Consider the following 22,393-nt stretch of genomic DNA (forward strand, 5'->3'; position numbering starts at 1 on the left):
TGACTAATCCATAGAAAAAAAGTATTTGTTTGGGTGAACTATCCCTTTAAACGGCGTGGATTGTAGTTTTCTAAGTGATCACAGCCTAGTTACAATGCACTGTACTGTATGCAGGTACAGTGCATTGTTCCAATTCATATTTCACACAAATCTCAAAGTGATTACATGGCATAAAAAGTCAATAAAGCGGAGCTTCGTCATGGGGGATTTCAGTGTGTCTGGATATCCAGAGCAAAGGAGTTCCTTTAAGGTGAGTCTCGACAACATGTCTGCACAAACTGTCGCCGCCGGCACATTGTTGTGCGCATGCGTAGAGAGGAAAGCAGATGACATAACTCCACATGAGGAGACGGCAGTAGTATGCAGCGCTGGTCTGCAGGGGCTGCCAGTGTTGCCAGGTCTGCTTATTATAAGCAACTGTGGGCTTGTTTTCCAGTAAAGTCGCTTGTACATATTCATAGTTATGGTTTGCTTTTGTTTGGGCTTGTTTCTGAAAGTAAAAGGCGTTTCACCTGTATGAATCATTGTGTGCTCCTTCAGATTTCCCTTAAATCTAAACAATTTGCCACACTCTGTACAGCTAAACCTTTTCTTCTCTGTGTGACTACATATCATGTGTTGTTTCAGATGACCCTTTTGACTGAAGCCTTTGACACATACTTTACAAGTAAAGGGCTTTTCCCCTGTATGACTTATCATGTGCGGTTTTAGCATACCCTTAAGACGAAAGCCTTTGCCACAAACTTTACAAGTAAAAGGTTTTTCCCCTGTATGAATCATTGTGTGATCTTTCAGCTGTCCCTTAGGCTGTAAATCAAATATTTAGTCTCATCATGTTCACTGTATTAATAATTTAAATTCAAAGGCAGGCTGTAGAAAAAAAACATTTTATTTGTCACTATTCATACAAGCAAAATGCATACCGTTTGAAAATATGTATGTACCATTGGTAGTTATCTGGTCATTACAGCGAGCTGCGATTCTAAGAAGTCTGTTTGAAATGAAAGCTAAACACTGCCCTAAAACGAACACGTCATGGTTTGGGCTGTGGGGCTTCATCTACAGGCATACATACCATCAGATACATCTATCAGTAGGAGAATGTTATTCAGTCATACAAACTGTACACAGTTCGCTGTGTTCACAACATAGTGTTGTCATTAATTGTTATAAAGCAAATCACATCATCACCATTTGAATCCGTTTATAAATGTCACGTGCGGCATTGTTACATGCCTAATCTTTGCATTTACAAAAACATGTAATAATAATACATTTTATTTGTAACACAATTCATATTTCACACAAATCTCAAAGTGATTACATGGCATAAAAAGTCAATAAAGCGGAGCTTCGTCATGGGGGATTTCAGTGTGTCTGGATATCCAGAGCAAAGGAGTTCCTTTAAGGTGAGTCTCGACAACATGTCTGCACAAACTGTCGCCGCCGGCACATTGTTGTGCGCATGCGTAGAGAGGAAAGCAGATGACATAACTCCACATGAGGAGACGGCAGTAGTATGCAGCGCTGGTCTGCAGGGGCTGCCAGTGTTGCCAGGTCTGCTTATTATAAGCAACTGTGGGCTTGTTTTCCAGTAAAGTCGCTTGTACATATTCATAGTTATGGTTTGCTTTTGTTTGGGCTTGTTTCTGAAGTGTAGTTGCTTATTTAGGCTTGCTTTCAAGATTATTTTCTGAAAATAGCTGATGTAATAGGGCTCAAGTGGTAAAACTGGTCTCTTCTTTTAGGCTTGTTTTCATAGACCCACTTATTTCTCTCACATAATCTGGCAACACTGGAGCCTGCACTTATATTTTGTTTTAGTCCTTGGACCAAATGATGGATGATTTTAGATGATTTAATTTTCCTACAGCATGCACCGCAAATTGTACAAATAAAGGACTTTTCCCCAGTACGAGTCCTCATGTGGTTTTTTAACAGACAAATTCGACTAAGCCTTTGCCACATATTTAGCAAGAAAGGGGCTTTTCACCGGTATGAGTCCTCATGTGTACTTTTAGTGTCTGCCTGAATCTACAGCCTTTGCCACAAACCTTACAAGTAAATGGCTTTTCCCTTGTATGAATCCTCATATGTCTTTTTAGAGCACCCTTTTCACTAAAGCCTCTGCCACAACCTGTACAAGTAAAGGGCTTTTCCCCTGTATGAATCCTCATGTGTTGTTTAAGATTACTTGAATTAACACATCCTTTGCCACAAACTGTACAAAGAAAGGGCCTTTCCCCTGTATGTGTCCTCATGTGTACATTTAAATCACGACTGAAGAATTTGCCACATACTGTACACTCAAAAGGCTTTTCCCCAGTATGAGTCCTCATGTGGTTTTTTAGATCACACTTTTGTCTACAGCAGGCACCACAAATTGTACAAATAAAGGGCTTTTCCCCAGTATGAGAACTTATGTGTATCTTTAATGCACATCTTTGACGAAAGTCTTTGCCACATATTGTACAAGAAAAGGGCTTTTCCCCTGTATGAGTCCTCATGTGTATTTTTAGTTGTTGCATTAATCTGAAGCTTTTATCACAGACCGTACAGGAAAATGGCTTTTCCCCTGTATGAGTCCTTATGTGTTTTTTTAGCAACTGACTAAGAGCAAAGCCTGTGCCACAAACCGTACAAGTAAAGGGCTTTTCCCCAGTATGACTTCGCATGTGTGTTTTCACAACACCCGCTCGACTAAAGCCTTTGCCACAAATTGCACAAGTAAAGGGCCTTTCCCCTGTGTGAGTCCTCATGTGTAGTCTTAAATGACCACTTACACTAAAGCCTTGACCACACTCTTCACATGTAAAGGGGCGTTCCCCTGTATGAGTTCTCATGTGTATTTTCATTGATTCTTTTCTAAGAAAGCCTTTGCCACAAACTTTACAAGTAAAGGTCCTTTCCTCTGAATGAGTTATCGCGTGTGTTTTCAGCGAAGACTTTCGAGTAAAGCCTTTGCCACAAACTTTACAAGTAAAAGGCGTTTCACCTGTATGAATCATTGTGTGCTCCTTCAGATTTCCCTTAAATCTAAACAATTTGCCACACTCTGTACAGCTAAACCTTTTCTTCTCTGTGTGACTACATATCATGTGTTGTTTCAGATGACCCTTTTGACTAAAGCCTTTGACACATACTTTACATGTAAAGGGCTTTTCCCCTGTATGACTTATCATGTGCGGTTTTAGCATACCCTTAAGACGAAAGCCTTTGCCACAAACTTTACAAGTAAAAGGTTTTTCCCCTGTATGAATCATTGTGTGATCTTTCAGCTGTCCCTTAAAATTAAATGTTCTTCCACACTCTGTACAACTTAACATGTTCTTTTCTACATCAGCTACATTCATGTGTTGAGTTGAGGTCCTGGCTACAGGCTCTGTCTTTCTGTTTTCGCCATCATCTTCGCTTTTCGCTATTAGTAATGTCTGTGTTGACCCATCAGCCTTCTCTGGTCTCAGTAGTTTCTCCTGTTCCTCTTTAATGTATGGACACTCTGGTTCCTCCTGGACCAGACTGGAGCTCCTCTTTTCAGGGGAAATATCTTTACACACAAGGAGGTGCAGGAATTCTAGGCAAAATACATGAGAAAAACAAAACATTACATATTTATACTAGGGTTGTGCATAGATCTACGGTTAAACGGATAAACGGTGCTGACACAACTAAAAGTTTACAAAATAATATATGGTTATGCTATTAAGTATATATATATATTGAGATATTAACTTTTCCATTTTGCACCTTTATTACTGGCATGTCTTAACACATTGCATGCCAATCGCGTAGATCTACGCGAACCTAAATAATTGCGCAGCGTGCCAGTTGCGTAGATCTACGCAAAGTGGTCTTTTTTTTTTTTTTCCTCGCAGGTTCACATTTCATTGTAGGCCTCCCTCGCAGTGACACATTTCATTGTAGCACACCCGGAAACGGAAATATCCGTATCCGGAGATTTTCGTTCCCACCCGCCGCCGCTCTAAATCTTCCCCTAAGCCTCCATTATCTCTGAGTTTTTTTTCACCTCGCTGATCGCTGTTTAACATAAACCGCGACAACTTCAAAATGGACGATCGCCGATCGAAACGGTCTCCTCTGGGCCACTCACACAGCTACCCTGTGTGTGTACAAACAGTTTAACGTGCGATCTTAAGGTATTTAGCGAGGTATGTGGCGACGTGAAAAAAACAACAATAAATCGCTGGCACTGGTGAGTACATTATGATATTAAACTCTGGCGTGGAATGTTTTTAACAAGCAAAATATGCAAATACGTGGCAATTTTGTATTACGGATAGGTGATTTACAATAGCCCACTTTGATTTTAGATGGGAAAGCCTTGTGATGCAGAAATCACATCCCAATATAAACCTGGATGTGAGATTACCTTTTACTGTCCGCTGCCTCTGTGATCCGGTCTATTTGAAAAAATAATCCAGGTTTGAGGTGAGAACATGGAGAATGCACAGTAGGCCTGCGTTTTAATCACAGCTGTTTGACTTTTTGACTTTTTTATTTGATCAAATACTAGGCTATACTATGTATTTTTATGGTTGAAGGGGAGCTGGTCAGACAATAGCTTCTGACTGCATCCGACTTGCGCTGGAGTGACAACATAATTGATTTGACCTACATTTGCGCACTGGCTTGATGTAATTAATTATTGGGAGCACCTGTGATTCTAACAGCATAATCATTTTAAAAGTATTTTATATACTCTTTTGATCAAAATGTGCACAGTTTTGGCTATTTTCTGAGGTTAATTAATTTGAATTAATACATTTTCTCTTCCATATTGCCCACAAAAATGATGGAGCTTGCATACAAACTAATTTCACCCACTGTTTTGCACATGTAAACCTGTGATGTGACAATAAAGTTGATTCTGATTGATACTATAAGCACAATAACAGTAATTTGTTACAAAACGGTACACACCCATCCTGTACAGCTTTACTATGGGTTGCAGCATTGCAGTAAACGGTCGACGCCCCTTGTCCATCTCTCGCTGTGCCTCTGACAACGTTGAATATCTTTTGGAGAACATCTCTCTTGATACTGTGGACCTCTCCCTGTGGTGGTCTGTGGAAATCACAAGCAGGAACACATTTAAATATGAATCTAGTTATTATTATGCAACCTGCAATGCTTTTCCTGGCGAAGCAGATTGAGTGTTGCTCACCCTAGAATAGTGGCACCAGGGCTGATTAAAATATGTGGGCAACACATGTGTACAGTACAAACTGCTGTATTTTCTAGATTATTTGTCTTTGAATTGTAACAGGGAGGTTAACTCATTCAGTGCCTGACTTATTTCTGGCAGTTTGGCTCTGAGTGCCAGAGCCAAAATACATTGTAAAAAAAAAAGGTAACACTTTCCTTAAAAGGTCACATCTATAATGCATTATAATCACATTTATAACGTATTATAATGCACCTATAAGGCATTATAACACTTGTTATAGAGGATTAAACTTAACTTAACTTGTAACAAGGGTTATGAAGTATTATAACTTATAATAATATAATTTATAAGCGCTGGTCATAATGCACTATAAACTCAGTGGAACAGCACATTATAACTACCAGGTACCACTTTACTTAAAGTTCTAGTCTATATTGCATTATAATCACATCTATAATGCATTATATTGCATCGTAATGCATTAAAATGCACTTATAATGCTTCATAACACTCGTTATAAATGTTTATAATTATGAATAACAACTTCTAACAAAGACACTTTATAACTGACTAAGTTAAGGTAGTTATAATGTGCGGTTCCACTGAGCTTATAATGCATTATGACCAGCACTTATAATACGTTATAAACGTTGTAATAAGTTGTCATACATGATTATAAACATTTATAACGAGTGTTATAATGCCTTATAAGTGCATTATAATGCGTTATAAATGTGATTATAATGCATTATAGATGCGACCTTTAAGTAAAGTGTTACCAAAAAAAAAGTGCTTAGGAAGCGAGATACAGCCTTTTTCAGTAAGATGTTAAACAAGAAGTGAATGGAGCAGCACATCTTCAAATCATCATATCTTGGGTTCTGAACATTTAAAAAAAAAAAAAAAAAGTAATTAGATTTTTTTTTTCTTTTCATGACGTTGGCGACATCATTGGCACCCTGGGCTTATAAAAACGTGACGTCGGTGACGTCAATGGCACACCTGTTTCTGCAGGACGTTGAGTAATTTAAAACAAGCACTCCCCAAAACCAACACTTAGGAATAATTATGGCTGCTCTAAATTTGTTTACAGAAAGGTGCTCAGCAGAGTTCATTTTGTCGACTAAAACTATGACGAAATGTATTTTTGTCAACTACCTTTTTCCACAGACAAAAACTAAGCTATGATGACTAAAAGTAGGACTGAATATGTTGACAATTTTGTTGTCAAATAAAGATGAGGCTAAAATGTTTGGGAGGGACTACTGGACAAGTCCCGTAGAACTAAGACAATTCATTTTATGCTTGTTAGTGTGTGCGAAAATAGCCGGTCTACAAATCAGGCATTACGACTCTATCAAGGCCCGCCGAAACAATTTAAAATCAAACAGATTTAGTCCACTGATGGATCTTTTTTCAAAAGACTATGACTTAAGATAAATACAAATGTATGTCAAAATTAACACTGTTGCTCAGAACAGACAACGGTGAATTTCATTAAACAAAGCCTTAACAGAGACAAAGAGGATAACCCAAGCTGTCCGTAGAGGTGCAACATTGGTATTTTTATTCAATCAGATTGGACTTTTCTGTTTCTGAATTTAAAGTTAGAGGTTGGATAGTCTCCAAGTAGGGGGTTCTCAAAAGTTTGTTCATGTCAAGGACCCCCTAATTGATACATATTAACAGTGGTAGTACATTTACTTAAGTACAGTACTTACGGACAATTTTGAGGTATTTGTACTTTACTTGAGTATTTCCAATTTCCAATACTTTTACTTCTACTCCACTACATCTCAGAGGCAAATATTGTACTTTTACTCCACTACAATTATTTGAAAGCTTTAGTTACTAGTTACTTTTCAGATATAAATTATGATATTATGAAACACACATTAACCACTTCAGCCCTATTTTATACCTAGGCTATTTGAAAATAGCCGATCTACAAGCTCACAACGCGTTGCGTCGCATCGCAACGCGTTGTGGGCTTGTAGATCTGACGTCAAAGGTGTGCCATTGACGTCGGTGACGTCAATGGCACACCTGTTTCTGCAGGACGTTGAGTAATTTAAAACAAGCACTCCCCAAAACCAACACTTAGGAATAATTATGGCTGCTCTAAATTTGTTTACAGAAAGGTGCTCAGCAGAGTTCATTTTGTCGACTAAAACTATGACGAAATGTATTTTTGTCAACTACCTTTTTCCACAGACAAAAACTAAGCTATGATGACTAAAAGTAGGACTGAATATGTTGACAATTTTGTTGTCAAATAAAGATGAGGCTAAAATGTTTGGGAGGGACTACTGGACAAGTCCCGTAGAACTAAGACAATTCATTTTATGCTTGTTAGTGTGTGCGAAAATAGCCGGTCTACAAATCAGGCATTACGACTCTATCAAGGCCCGCCGAAACAATTTAAAATCAAACAAATTTAGTCCACTGATGGATCTTTTTTCAAAAGACTATGACTTAAGATAAATACAAATGTATGTCAAAATTAACACTGTTGCTCAGAACAGACAACGGTGAATTTCATTAAACAAAGCCTTAACAGAGACAAAGAGGATAACCCAAGCTGTCCGTAGAGGTGCAACATTGGTATTTTTATTCAATCAGATTGGACTTTTCTGTTTCTGAATTTAAAGTTAGAGGTTGGATAGTCTCCAAGTAGGGGGTTCTCAAAAGTTTGTTCATGTCAAGGACCCCCTAATTGATACATATTAACAGTGGTAGTACATTTACTTAAGTACAGTACTTACGGACAATTTTGAGGTATTTGTACTTTACTTGAGTATTTCCAATTTCCAATACTTTTACTTCTACTCCACTACATCTCAGAGGCAAATATTGTACTTTTACTCCACTACAATTATTTGAAAGCTTTAGTTACTAGTTACTTTTCAGATATAAATTATGATATTATGAAACACACATTAACCACTTCAGCCCTATTTTATACCTAGGCTATTTGAAAATAGCCGATCTACAAGCTCACAACGCGTCGCGTCGCATCGCAACGCGTTGTGGGCTTGTAGATCTGCTATTTTCAAATATTTTTGTACTTTTACTTTTGATACTTTAAGTACATTTTGATGCCAATACTTTTTTACTTTTACTCATGTAAATTTTGAATTCTGGACTTTTACTTGTAATAGAGTATTTCTATATTACAGTATTGGTACTTTTACTTAAGTAAAGAATTTGAGTACTTTTTCCACCACTACATATTAACCCGGGGACCTCTATTTGAGAAGACATTTCATTTTTTTCAAGCATCCCCAGTTTAATATGCATTAAGCCATGGACCCCCTTTTGATACCGTTTTGATCTCGGGGACCCAAATCTACATGGTAAAATCATCAGATTTAATTTAACACAGAGTTACAAGTGGGTTCCTAATGGGTCTGCAACTCTTTGCTAAATGTGAATCAGGGCCTTTCGTGATTGAAATGTGAATCACAATGTTTCTCCTAAGAATTAAGATCACAATTCTCTCATGATTATAATATGAAAAAAAAATGAAAAAACACATGTGTTGCACTCATATATGAGTATAAGATATGCAAGTAAAAAAGGGCTTCAAACTGACAACATAACGACTGACAATAAATGCCCCTTTCCCATTAATATTCAATTAGTCGTTTTTTGCAAATGAAGAGAGGGAAGGCGGTAGGACCAGACGATATACCAGCGGAAGCCTGGAGTTGCCTAGGAGAGTTAGCAGTGGACTTTTTGGCAAGATTGTTCAACAACATCTTGGCCAATGAGAAAATGCCAGAGGAGTGGAGGCAAAGCGTCCTAGTGCCCATTTTTAAGAACAAGGGAGATGCACAGAGCTGCAGCAATTACAGGGGTATTAAGCTGATCAGTCATAGCATGAAGCTCTGGGAAAGAGTAGTAGAGACCAGATTGAGAGCAGAGGTGGACATCAGCGAGCAGCAGTATGGGTTCATGCCAGGGAAAAGCACAACAGATGCATTGTTCGCCCTGAGAATGCTGATGGAGAAGTATAGAGAAGGACAAAAGGAGCTACACTGTGTATTCGTAGACCTAGAAAAGGCATACGATAGGGTACCAAGAGAGGAGCTGTGGCACTGTATGAGGAAGTCAGGAGTGGCAGAAAAGTATGTGAGAGTAGTACAGGACATGTATGAGGGTAGTGAGACGGTGGTGAAGTGTGCAGTGGGAGTGACAGAGGGTTTCAAGGTCGGGGTGGGATTGCACCAAGGGTCGGCCCTCAGCCCATTCCTATTCGCCATGATGATGGACAGGCTGACAGATGAGGTCAGGCAGGAGGCCCCGTGGACCATGATGTTTGCAGACGACATCGCAATTTGTAGTGAGAGCAGGGAGCAGGTAGAAGAAAATCTAGAGAAGTGGAGACATGCACTGGAGAGAAGAGGGATGAGAGTGAGCAGGAGCAAGACAGAGTACATGTGTGTAAATGAGAGGGAGGAAGGAGGGGGGGTGAAGATGCAGGGAGTGGAGGTACCGAAAGTGCACGAGTTTAAATACTTGGGGTCAACGGTGCAGAGTAGTGGAGATTGTGGCAGGGAGGTGAAGAAGAGAGTGCAGGCGGGGTGGTGCGGGTGGAGAAGGATGACTGGGGTGATCTGTGACAGAATGGTACCAGCGAGAGTGAAGGGAAGGGTCTATAGCAGTGTCGTGAGACCAGCCATGCTGTATGGACTAGAGACTGTGGCACTGACCAGCAGGCAGGTGACGGAGCTGGAGGTGGCAGAAATGAAAATGCTGCGCTTCTCTCTGGGAGTGACGAGAGTGGACAAGATCAGGAATGAGTACATAAGGGGAAGCGCTCACGTGGAACCGCTGGGACAGAAAGTGAGAGAGGCAAGACTGAGGTGGTATGGACATGTGCGGAGAAGGGAAGGGGAGTACATTGGGAGGAGGATGCTGGAGATGGAGCTGCCAGGGAAGAGGAGGAAGGGAAGGCCGAAGAGAAGGTACATGGACGCGGTGAAGGAGGACATGAAGGTAGTGGGCGTGACGGAGGAGGATGCAGAGGACCGAGCCAAATGGAAGCGAATGATCCGCTGTGGCAACCCCTGACGGGAGCAGCCGAAAGACAAAGAAGAAAGAAGAAGAAGTCGTTTTTTGCAAATACATAGTTTATGAAAGACATTGCAACGGAGATTGTTCAGAAGCAACTAATTAAACACAGGAATGCAGCATGACATATCAAATAGATGTAAGTTCTAGGTGTCTGAATAGAGATCAGAATTTAAGGATTTCTTTTCACACACTGCGCTAGGCAAAAAAAAACTAAAATGAAATAAAATGCCCAGATTCAATACATACATTAATTAACTCAGTGAATCTATTACTGATTCAGTACATTATCCCAAATTTCAATCATCCCAAAACAAACAGCAGATATAATACAGTACTGGTAATGACAGTTTTTTGAATAGGTCAATCACAAAGTGAGCTTGTAGATCTTCAGGGTTGGGGATCGTTCGCATTAAACAAAGTCTCTGCAGTTTAGGCACATCAGAATTAAGATTTTTTTTAAACGTATTCATGTATGGCATACGAAAACAAAAAATGATGGGAATAGTCGTTTTTCTTTTTTTCTTTACAGGATGCAAAACTAATTTACTACAGGTTTAAACCACCAGTGAATGAAACACTACATACCTATCCTGTACAACTTTACTATGGGTTGCATCATTGCATCGAACAGTCCACATCCCTGGTCCACCTCTCGCTGATACTCTGACAACGTTGAATATCTTTTGGAGACCATCTCTTGATACCGTGGACCTCTCCCTGTGGTCATCTGTGGAAATCACCAGTAGAAAATACAAACGTTATCAGTGTCATTCAACAACCTTATTACCACATCACTGAAGAGCTTCAATAATGCAGTGGTAGTTTTGTGTTCAACATTTCCGTGATTGACTGCAAACAGAGGGTAACTGCAATAGTACTAGCTTAGAATTAGCCACATTTGGCTAATTCCCGGCAGACCGTCTCAGATTTTTGATTTCCGTTGCAGATTGAATACATATCCTACATTAAAATTGGCTTAAGGGAGGACCGGCCGGCCGGCGGGCAGACCTCTGATGTGTGACTCTAGTATTTCATATTTACATTATAATTTAAGCTCTGACATGTATGTGAAATGTAGCGGGTTGCTGCTGTGGCCTTAACACATTTTAGATGGGAAAAAGAAATCTCCTGCGTTTTTTATCTTCTGACTCTGAAAACTTGAGTGTGCGAAAAGATTTAGCCTGGAGTGCGGCTGGTCACAAATGATGGGGTGCATTTCGCCTTTCCGACATGTCGCCTTTCCGACGTTAACGAACCCTATACCTAACCCTAACCCTAACCCTAACCGCACGCGGAAGCCACTTGTCGGAGTGGCGAGATGTCGGAATGGAAGGAGCACCCCCAAATGATGACAATACACCCAAACACCACCAAGCAAGGGTGAGTCATGCAGATGGGTGTCAGCCTGACCCTGACATAACAACCAGACATTAGTTTTTCTTTTTAAATTTTAGAGTAGCCTATAATTTTTTACCCTGTTCTCCCCAATTTAGTCATTATGCCAATGAATTCCTCCCCACACACATTTCTGTGTTGTCACTGCTGTTGCATCCTACTGACTCACCTGCCAGTGAGGAGCCCCCACCGGAAGGACGTAGGGCCTTCGTCCTACACCCGCCCAACACTCCCTGCTGACAGGTGCTGCCCCAGCCTGTCGGAGTACGTGCAATGACCAATATCACCCTCCCCGCCCGGCTTCCCTACCCCGAACCCGGGCCAATTGTGTTGGAGACCCGACAAAGCCGGATGCACTACGGTTGATTCCACAACCAGACATTACTGTTTTTTCAACAGGATAGTCTTTGTAATTACAAATCTCTTACAAAAGAATTCAACAACACATTCCTGAATCCTGATGCCCCATAAACAGTGTTGTCAAGTCTGCTTATTATAATCGATAATGGGCTGGTTTTCCTGTAAAATCGCTTGTAAATATTGGAAGTTGCGGGTTGCGTTTTTTTGGGCTTGTTTCTCAAGTGTAGTACTTGCTTATTTGGGCTTGCTTCAGTTTAACCACCTTGACCCTATATACATACACCCTGGGCAAGACCTGGGATGTTGGTTGTCTAGGAAGTTGACAACCAGAAATGGTTGAATTTGGCGGAAGTACCGCCCAAGGAAATGACGTTGATGCTTTACAAATCTGTTGACATTCTCCGTGAATGAAACAAGTGTCATGATTGGTGAAAAAAATATTGTTTCTGGGGGAAACGCGTACGACGGAAATCCTGTCCACTCAGGACTTTCTAAACACTTGCTGCTTTAGGTCGTGACCAGGCTCTTCTCTTCGCAGATGAGTTAGGCTGGGACCGAGGCCATAGGGTATATACCACTGGCCTTAGACAAAGTTTGACTGACCTGCCCTAGTCTCTTATTTTGGGCTTGTTTTCATAGACCTGGTTGCTTGTTTCTCTCACACAATCTGGCAACATTGTTCATTAAGGGAAAATGTGTGGCGGGCAGACACACACAAACCCTGGCTAATGCCCCAGACCTTTTTGGGTCCACTGAAGATCTTTTTGGGTCCACTGAAGATCTTTTTGGGTCCAGCGTCCTTGGATTTGTCATGCGGCCTCCCTGGGCGGCCGTTCTGGACATCAGTGACACCAGGACTGCAGTCGTCAGAGAAGTCAAATGCATCTGTCCAGAGACCACAGTGTCATTTATTATAAGGTTCCGTGTTCATTAGGCTACATTTAAAGCAGTACTTCACCCCACATTCCTTTATGGTGATTAAAGAATCCAAAAACTAGATAAGAAAGTAGAGAACGCTTGATTAATTGGGGGAAAGAAATAATAGGGGGCAACCGCAAACATTTATCAAAACTCTGGAAAGAATAACAAAGGAAAGAAGAAAAAAAACAAGGAACTAGGCTAGGTTATACCCTGAAGAAGGGTGTGGGGCCGCTACGCATGGGTTATCCCCATCACACTTAACTCATTTCAATGATGAAGCTATCATTGAAGCCACAGAATAAAGGTTTTAACTTTTTCACGCGCACACACACACACTTTTTTTTAAAGAATGACGATACGACTGCATACAAGACACTTGAATTATACTCTGAGGGCTGTGTTGGAGTTTATTAACGGATTTCTTATGAACATATGTTTGATATAGCTTTGCTATTGTTGATCATGCCTCCACTTTTTTATTAGTATAGTTAAAAGCTTGAGGAACCGAATATAACGTGGCGCCACTTCTCCATTGAACTCAATGGACACGGCCGCATGTTCTTTTCTGTTTTCTGGATTCGTATTCTCTACCGTCTTCTCGTTTTTGGATTCTTCATTCACTGTAAACAGTTTAGGGAAGTCAGATTTAAGACCCATATTTATTCCAGTTGTTTGATTGCAGGTTTCATCAAACTTTAAACAAACGTGTCCTCGTTAACACATTGAGTGCCAGGGGTTTTTCCATAGTTGCAGCCAGTTGAAAATAGTAAAAAAAACAAGAAGTACACAGGAGCCGAGATACAGGCTTTTGAAGTCATAAGTTAACCAGGAAGTGGATTAAAGTCTAAATCTTCGAAAAATGATATCTCCTGGTGCTGTGAAGGAAAAAAAAAAAAAAAAAGTCAAAAACGGTTATAAGGCCTGGGCCGCAGCGTGGCGGTCCAGGCACCCTAGGCTGCAATGCCAGCCTGACAGCGTGTCGCGGGTTCGACTCCCGACCTTTGCTGCGTGTCACCCCCCCATCTCTCTCCCCATTTCCTGTCAGTCTACTGTTATCTATCAATAAAGGCAAAAAAGCCCAAAAATTATCTTTAAAAGAAAAAAAAGGCACACCTCGTTTGGATTATGAAAAACGGCCCGGACCGATGTGTTACTCAATGTGTTAACAGCCGCTACAAGTCGTTTTGTGATGAAAGGTCCCACACCAAATCTGGCGATGTTTTTAGTCTTTTTCACTTGCAACCATGTTGGCATGTTAGTGAGGGAAGGCAAGTCCTTTCATTTGAGTGACTGTATCACTGTTTAGCAACAGAGTTCAGACACCATCAATGGAATGGGACGATGCCTATCTATAATAGGTGTTTGATCTCTTAGTGTGTTCGTGCATGTTATACCGGCATCCATAGATTCCTCACCGCCCCGCATCTTCTACACTTTAGATTTTAGATATAGACGTGGCATGAAACTTACTGGTGTCCAGATAGTCTTCAGGTTCCTGTTTAAGGTGGTCTTCAGGTTCCTGTTTAAGGTGGTCTTCAGATTCCTGATTAAGGTGGTCTTCAGGTTCCTGTTTAAGGTGGTCTTCAGATTCCTGTTTAAGGTGGTCTTCAGATTCCTGTTTAATGTGATCTTCAGGTTCCTGTTTAAGGTGGTCTTCAGGTTCCTGTTTAAGATGGTCTTTGGGTTCTTGTTTAAAGTGGTCTTCATGTTCCTGTTTAATCGAAATTGTCCAGGCTGGAGAACTCATCTGCAATTGCCGGCTGGACTCCACAGACTGGTCTGGAATGTAGAATAACGAGTTTTATAAAAATGGAGTGATTAGACTTGAATAAGGACTTTAATAATAAGAACTTTGATTGGACTTGATTAAGGACTTCAATAATAATGACTTTGATGTGACATGAATAAGGACTTTGATGTGACATGGGTTGTAGATGAAGGTTGAATATGAAACAGACTGCACAGTGACGCTAGATGCCTTTACCAGTATGCCTCTTAACCAGTGGTGGAAAGTAACTAAGTACATTTCTTAAGTACAATTTTGAGGTATTTGTACTTTACTTGAGTATTTCCAATTTCCAATACTTTTACTTCTACTCCACTACATCTCAGAGGAAAATATTTGTACTTTTTCCACCACTGCTCTTAAAGTAATAAAGTTAAAAAAAAAAGGTATTTGCTGAATTACTGTTGTGGTTTACTCGTGTCATGTGAATCGTGTCTACTTGGCAGAGAAAGTGGCCCACCTGTGTTGCTGCTGGTCTGGGGGCTGTCCATGGTGGTGCCCAGCACCGCCGCTGCCTCCTTCTTCTCCTTGGCCTGGGTGCTCTCATCATTGCTGTCACTCTCACTCAGGTCGTCAAAGCCAAAGTACTTCATTTTGTAGCTACTGCTGTGTCCGACACCTGCTCCGCCCTCCTGGTCCTCCTTATCCTCGAAGCCAAAGAACTCTAGCTTGGTCTCCTTCTTGGTCTTATTCTGGGTGGGCATGAACCTGGTAGAGGAGACACAGATAGAGACCGGTGGAGGGGTTACTTACTGTATATTGGGTTTATTGACTGCAGGGAGGGATGAGCAAGTCAATCAGGTACTTCAGACACATGGGAGAAATGAGGCACGTGCAGCTATGGACCATCATCAGATAAACAACTGGCTCCAGAGTCGGTGGGGGACGACTGCCCACCTCAAGATACCATAACAATATTTACCTATAATTACCAGACAAAAAGGGCTCCGTTATGACATTGTAGGTGTCATTCAAAGAAATGTAGAATATAAAGTTATCAAAAAGATTACTTTAGGACCACATCTGCAGTTGAAAAATACATGTACAGAATACCTACATAGCTTTAATACTACAGCATATACGGAAATATCACAGAAGAGCTCAGTTTTATTTCTGTTAGTCTACAAAACATGAGACAGGAGAGAAAGACTTAAGTGCCATTTACCGGGTGCGTTTCGGCGCCGGCGCATCCAACTTTTTCTTCATCTGGCCCGCTTCTCCTACGTCCGTTGGAGAAGCCGGGGTAGCCAAGTCGCGCATGCTGCAGTGATGGGTTGTGACCGACAGGCTGGACGGGTACATGTCAGTGTAGTCCCACATGCTCTGCCTCCCCTTGACAGCCAGTACCGCTGCAGTATTAGAAGTTGTGCTGGCAGCCGAGACACTGTAGACTTTAGGGGATACCACTCTAGGCGGCTGGCTGCTGCTGTCCACTGTGTCGGAGGAGGCTTTGTCGGGCCGACCAGGCCACTGGTAGTTCCTGCAGTCGGAGGTCATGATGTGTACGGGGGGAGGGATGTTGGGATGTTGAGGGATGTTGTCCACAGGACGTTCGGCAGGAGATTCCGCTGGAAGCTCCTGCTCCACATTTTTTAGTCCTTCTGTGTAGAGTCCATCTTGGTCGGACGAGGAGGACTGGGAGTCCCTGCTACCTACAGACCCGACATTAGAGTCTTTACCCAGAATGCTGGAGTCCATACTGAGAGCATAGGACAGCCTCTGGATCTTCACTGAGTTCCAGTCATCAGAGGCGGTTGTCTTTGTAATATAGGAGACCATCGTTGTTGGTGTCAGGTTGCTGTCAGGTGTGCTTCTGTACGATGTCTGGCTGTCCTTTACCACTTTCTGTACAGACATTTGCTTATCTGTGGGTGGATATGAAAATAATTAGGTGCATAGGAGGTGCATGATATGTTTTTTTTTAAACCGATACCAGTATATTCTCAAGACCGATACCCGATAATAAATGCAAATATATATATACTAAAAAAATCACACCCAATGTGAATTGGGCGGTGTGGTCACAGTGGTCATCACAGTGATGGAAGTTCACTTAAAGAAAAGTAATATTTCTGAAGTGTGTGGTGCTATTTATTAACAATAAACAATAAATAAACAATGGTTGGTCCACAATGGGTGAAAAAAGTGCATAGTCCTATTTATAGGGCTATGCACATGTGTCATGTGTTTCACTAGCCAATCATATTCCTGAATAGAGTCAGCCAATAGATTTGCATTGAATGTGTAGGGGTTAGGGGTGTACAATGGTGGCCAATCACGGTGCAGGGTTAGGGGGGTACAATGGTGGCCAGTGATTTGCATTGAATGTGTAGGGTTAGGGGGGTACAATGGTGGCCAATCACAGTGCAGCGAATGTCGATGTCCAAACCTCACATATAGGGGCATATACTTATACATTTTTAAATGTATATGAATCTGTAGTATTTGCACACTCATTCACTGCCAAGGACGACTATGACGTCATTTTTTTCAAAGGCCAAGCCTGCCAAGGACGACTATGACGACTTTTCTTTTGTGTTACCACTAGTTGGCGCTCTTCGGTATCACATGAGTGACCACTTCATCCCCAAATACACACAGAAGCAAGAGATCACGTGATCCCAAGATGTACTACACTATTACATCTACTTCCTGTTTAGCATCTGTGAGCAAACAGCTGTAACTTGAGTTTCTTTTTTCCCCCCTGCATTGTTGGAGACATGCTATTTTCAATGGCTCATAGCAAGTGAAGGAGGGGTCATGGCGACTTTTCCTTTCGCGGAAGCACAGTGAAACCCTCCGTGATTAGCAACCATAAGGGGATTGATCATACTGGAGATAGATATTCTGTAACCACTTGAAAAGGTAAGAAAATCGAAAGATCGCTGGCAGTGGTGATGATTTAATGATTTAATGATTCTGGCAGTGAATGAGTTAAGGTAAGAAATAGTAGTAGTGGGCAAAGGTGGATTTAACATAGCTTTGACCAAAGCAAATACAGTATATCATGACAACATCATCATCATCATCACTAATAAAAAAACACCACAGGGCTTGACATTAACTTTTTGAGGAGCGTGTCCTTTGGACAAGTATATGTCCATTCACTTCCGGGCACTAAAGGTACTTGTCTGTGTAAGAATGAGTTCATATGGATGAGATAGAATGCATTTAATCATAGAACCTTTTACTTATTATTTCTTATGAACAGATTGTTTATATAGTTTTACTATTGTTGGTTGTTGTAATGCCTCCCCTTTTTTATTAGTATTAGTTTAAAGCTTGAGGAACTGAATATAACGTGACGCCACTTCTCCATTGAACTCAATGGAGAAGGGTAGGGTAGATAAAATGGCATTTATATGTTACAATACATGTGGAAAATCAGTCAGATTGAGAGGTGCGCTCGTTTTCCGGCGGGCGTGAGATGGAACGAGCGGGAGGCTTCGTTGTCGCCAGCGCTACAATTCGGGCGCTCCTTCGGACCGTTCTACCCCGAGCGCACTACGGCTTAAGTTTAACGCTGACCGTCCACCAGGGCAGGAATTTCACGGCGGCCATGGCCGTCGTTGCCCCTCTCATTGGCCGTGTGCCCCTCGAATAATGACATGCCTTCACGGCCACAGTGGCCGTGGTGCCCCAGCTGCGCCCAGCAACTGATTTCACAGTTTTTCCTCTGCGCGATTTTCCTGTCAATACGTTTTTTTTAGACACCAGTCCCTTTGGTTGAGCTGCGCAGCTACAACATGCACAGTGGTAGGTAGGTTTGATTTTGAGCCTCCTATGAACCTTCGGAATCCTGCAACACCGTGTATTAGACACAAAAGCATTACCGGGCCAAACCGGAGATAAATCTAACGCAGCCTGTTGAATGGTAGGTTTGATTTCTAGCCTGAGAGAGAGAGAGAGGATTCCGTAGTCCTACAGACCGATGTGCCCCGATGTTTTTTTCAACAGCAAAACATAGATGAATACATCTAATAAAATACAGCGAAATCCCCAAATTATGAGTCTTAATATAAAGCAAGCAACAGAATAACTGCAGACAAATTAAAAGTTTAGGCTATCAATATCATATAAAAGAGTGACCTCACCGCTCTGATGGACAAGAAATATATATTCCTTTTGCAAACCACATCCATAATATCTGTTCGTTTGTCAACAATGTTCTAATTGGGAGTTCATTTCAACAGCTAGAATGTGACAGTTTTAGTCCGTTTGTTGGTGCGCAACACAGCCCTTGTTAAGTGAATTACTTTCACCTGCAGCGCAGTGTGTGGAGTGTGCGCAACAGGGCATATCTCCGCCAAGCCAGGGTGACCTACCCAGGCTCATGAAATTCATATGCAGGCATAGTAGCCAATTAGAATGAAATCTGCAAAAACTGACTCATACAGAACCATATATTGGCTATATATTATGGCTGTGGGGTGGAAATCTTGTATGTTCCTTTTTTATTATTATTTAAAAACAATTTAAAATAGTGAAAATAGCCAATCTACAAGCTGTAATTATTAATAATTAAGAAATACTATATTTTAAAGAGTGAAAAATCAACTAAAGTCATTATTAGTGCAAGTTCAATCACATTTCATTTGAATGAAAATAACTTGTGGGGAAAAGACAAAATCTCTACCAGAGGTCTTCAACAGGGGGTCCGCGAAGGTACTGCAGGGGGTCCGCGAAATTGTTGTTTGATAAAAAAATATTTTTGTTTTTAAAAACTTAAAAACTTTTTTTCATTCTTTTTTTTTCCAAAAATGTAAATTTGACTTTAAACATAACATGACATATTTTAATAGCTTAGTAATGAATGCACAATAACATGGTATGTTTATACATATTTTGTAGAGAAAGATAAGTGGTGTCAGTTCAGCAAAAGCTAAGGTATGGCAAGGTTAGGGTTGCCAACTCCCAGAGATTAAAATAAGGGACATCTATCCTTTTTTTTAGGGGGTCAAAACCCCTGAAATGCATAGAAACTATGCATTATACCTATAACACAATGCAAACACAATGGTCTTACACCTGCATTAGGCTACTATTCATGATTTTATTTCTCTTTTTTTTTCTGGAGCCAAGGTATGGCACCTGCCATGCCTTGCCATACCCAATTGACGCCCCTGAGAAAGGTCCTTTTGCACACCTACTGGGTCAACCTGTGCGTAGGAGCAGGCAATTTTTTCATGTGTATTTATATAAAACACAATTTTATACATAAATATATGATATATATAGTAGCCTACCCCCTACCTACCCTACGAGGTAGGGGGTCCCTGCTCCATCACCCCATCAGTTTGGGGGTCCCTGGCCTGAAAAGGTTGAAGACCCCTAATCTGTGAATCTAATGTGATTAATGTGACCCCTACTTCAGTCAATGTCCAGGGCTGAATGTGACATATTGAGACCTATATAACCAAATTTTGGTCATTTGCCAACACATTATTTTGAGGGTTATATTTCACAGATAGTTATACAATTCTTATAATATATTAAAATACAATCATCCTTAACCTTCAAGTTAAATGCATTATTTCCGTGGACTAAAAAAACTTTTTTGGACTTAAAAAACTTTTTTTTTTTGGATGGCCTTCTTGCCCTGGCATTTGGCCTTTGTGCCCTCCAAAAAATTACAACACCAAAGGCCAAGTGGCCTTGCCCCTAAAATTACGAAATTCCAGGCCTGCCGTCCACCGAAATAAACGACCGATATGAGAGCTCGCAACAAGCTCATGTATCGGCCGTTCATTTCGCCAAGTCGTGGCGTTGCACAACAGAGCGGAAAATCGCCCCGAAAACGGGAGCCAGGTGCTTAGCCAAGCAACTAACCGGTCCCAGTAGCTCCGGTAGGCCTTGTCCGGCCCCGGCCACGAGCAGAGATGGGATAGGACCTTGAGGAGCTTAACGGTTTAGTTTCGCACTCCTAACACCCCCGTTCTCATCCTGCTTCCCGGTTTCGTCGTTAGCGTTTTAGCTCCAGTTTGAACACATTTGGTGCCAGAGTTTTATTAAAAAAGTGACGTTGAGTGCCAGAGATCTCACAGTTTGTAACGCTACGCTGTTTACAGCTGTAGACTCAACGACGAGCACCCGATTGTAAACAATATATGCGTGCACGATGGTGGATGGTCCTGGCTAACGCCTGGAACAATAACATCTCTCACGCGAGTCACCATGGCGGAGTGATCGCGGATCAAAAATGACTCGTTTTCCCCACTGTAAAAAGTTAAGGAAATATGGAGTTATTTTGCAAGGAGCAAGAATGGGAGCGGACAGGCGTCTACGTAGCCGAGAAAGTGGCACACCTGTGTTGCTGCTGGTCTGGGGGCTGTCCATGCTGGTGCCCAGCACCGCCGCTGCCTCCTTCTTCTTCTTGGCCTGGGTGCTCTCATCATTGCTGTCACTCTCACTCAGGTCGTCAAAGCCGTAGCTCCTGCTGTGTCCGACAGCTACCCCGCCCTCCATCCCCTCCTCGTCCTCCTGGTCCTTCGTATCCTTGAAGAAGAAGAACTTTAGCTTGGTCTCCTTCTCGGTCTTAATCTGAGTGGGCCGGAACCTGGTAGAGGAGACACACAGACACTTGATCACATGACGATCATGTGTAACGATTTGCGTGAAATTTGGATAAAATCTGAAGGAGTAATATTAAAAAATGTATTTTACATATCCTGTTGGCGCTATAAATGGCAGATGTGAAAAATGCTGGGCATATGTTTTTCCATGGCCTCTAGGGAGTGTGCATGCAAAGTTTTACACAGCTCGTGCAGTTATAGGTATAAGGGGCCTGTTATAGCGCCACCATGAGGCTGATTTGAAAATTCAAGTGGCATTTCTTCCTTGGCCAAGTGGGAATGTGCGTGCAAATTTGGAATGTTTGAAATGTGTGTGCGGAAATTGCACACTGTGTTCATGATTTGAGGCATTTTGTTCAAAACGGAGCATTCCTGCAAAGCCAATCTTAGCAAATCAGGAGGATGGAATATGAAAAATCTGAATGACCAGTTTTGTTCAAAAGGGGCCACACCATGAATTTAAAAAATATATATTATATGTAAATATTGCCCCCTAATACGTTTTAAACAGGTTGTAAGCCTAAAAAACATCCAGATATTTTTTCTCACAATCTGACTGTCTGTCATTCCAAGCTTTTTCAGCTGCAATACCAAAACGTCCTTTTGGGCAGGGGGGGGGCTACTGAGCAATTATATCTGTCAAAATACATGGGCAGAAATGTCACTTGCCATTCTGAAATGGCCTGTTCAGACACGCCCATTCTGAAAATCTCTGAAATGAGAATGAATGACTGAATGTTAAAAAAAAAAAATTTGGGGGGTACAAGAGACACTGGGGAGCCCAAAAAAAAATGAAATTCATGGTGTGGCCACTTTAATGACTAGAGATACTGTGTGTGTGTGTGTGTGTGTGTGTGTGTGTGTGTGTGTGTGTGTGTGTGTGTGTGTGTGTGTGAGAGAGATGTTTGGACAAAATCTGTAGGAGTACTGTCAAAAATGTGTTTTGCAAAAATCGGCCTCCTGGTGGCGCTATAACGGGGTCAGGTGAAAAAAATATGGGGCAGAGGTTCTGCTCAGGCATTCAGGGAACGTGTGTGCACAATTTTGCTGCCATCAAGCCAACGGTGCCGGAGATTAGCTGTCCACAGACAG

The 22,393-nt window shown here is 41.5% G+C and overlaps 1 protein-coding gene across 1 annotated transcript in view; it reads right to left on the minus strand.

The window, feature by feature from the left end:
• Positions 1-954: 954 nt before the first annotated feature.
• LOC311065182 (uncharacterized protein) overlaps positions 955-22,393 on the minus strand; it is a gene marked incomplete at its 5' end in the record, with an annotated part of 30,066 nt that continues 8,627 nt past the window's right edge. The window contains 8 exons of the mRNA XM_084085399.1: positions 955-3,574; positions 4,942-5,085; positions 10,853-10,994; positions 12,762-12,907; positions 14,414-14,722; positions 15,190-15,437; positions 15,895-16,594; positions 21,035-21,285. Of these exons, the coding sequence (XP_083941525.1) occupies positions 1,971-3,574; positions 4,942-5,085; positions 10,853-10,994; positions 12,762-12,907; positions 14,414-14,722; positions 15,190-15,437; positions 15,895-16,594; positions 21,035-21,285 (3,544 nt within the window). The 3' untranslated portion in view covers positions 955-1,970. The remainder of the gene's footprint in view (positions 3,575-4,941; positions 5,086-10,852; positions 10,995-12,761; positions 12,908-14,413; positions 14,723-15,189; positions 15,438-15,894; positions 16,595-21,034; positions 21,286-22,393) is intronic.

The sequence above is a fragment of the Gymnoscopelus microlampas genome, assembly GCF_963454915.1.
Source record: "Gymnoscopelus microlampas genome assembly, chromosome: 17".
Classification (NCBI taxonomy): Eukaryota; Metazoa; Chordata; class Actinopteri; order Myctophiformes; family Myctophidae; genus Gymnoscopelus; species Gymnoscopelus microlampas.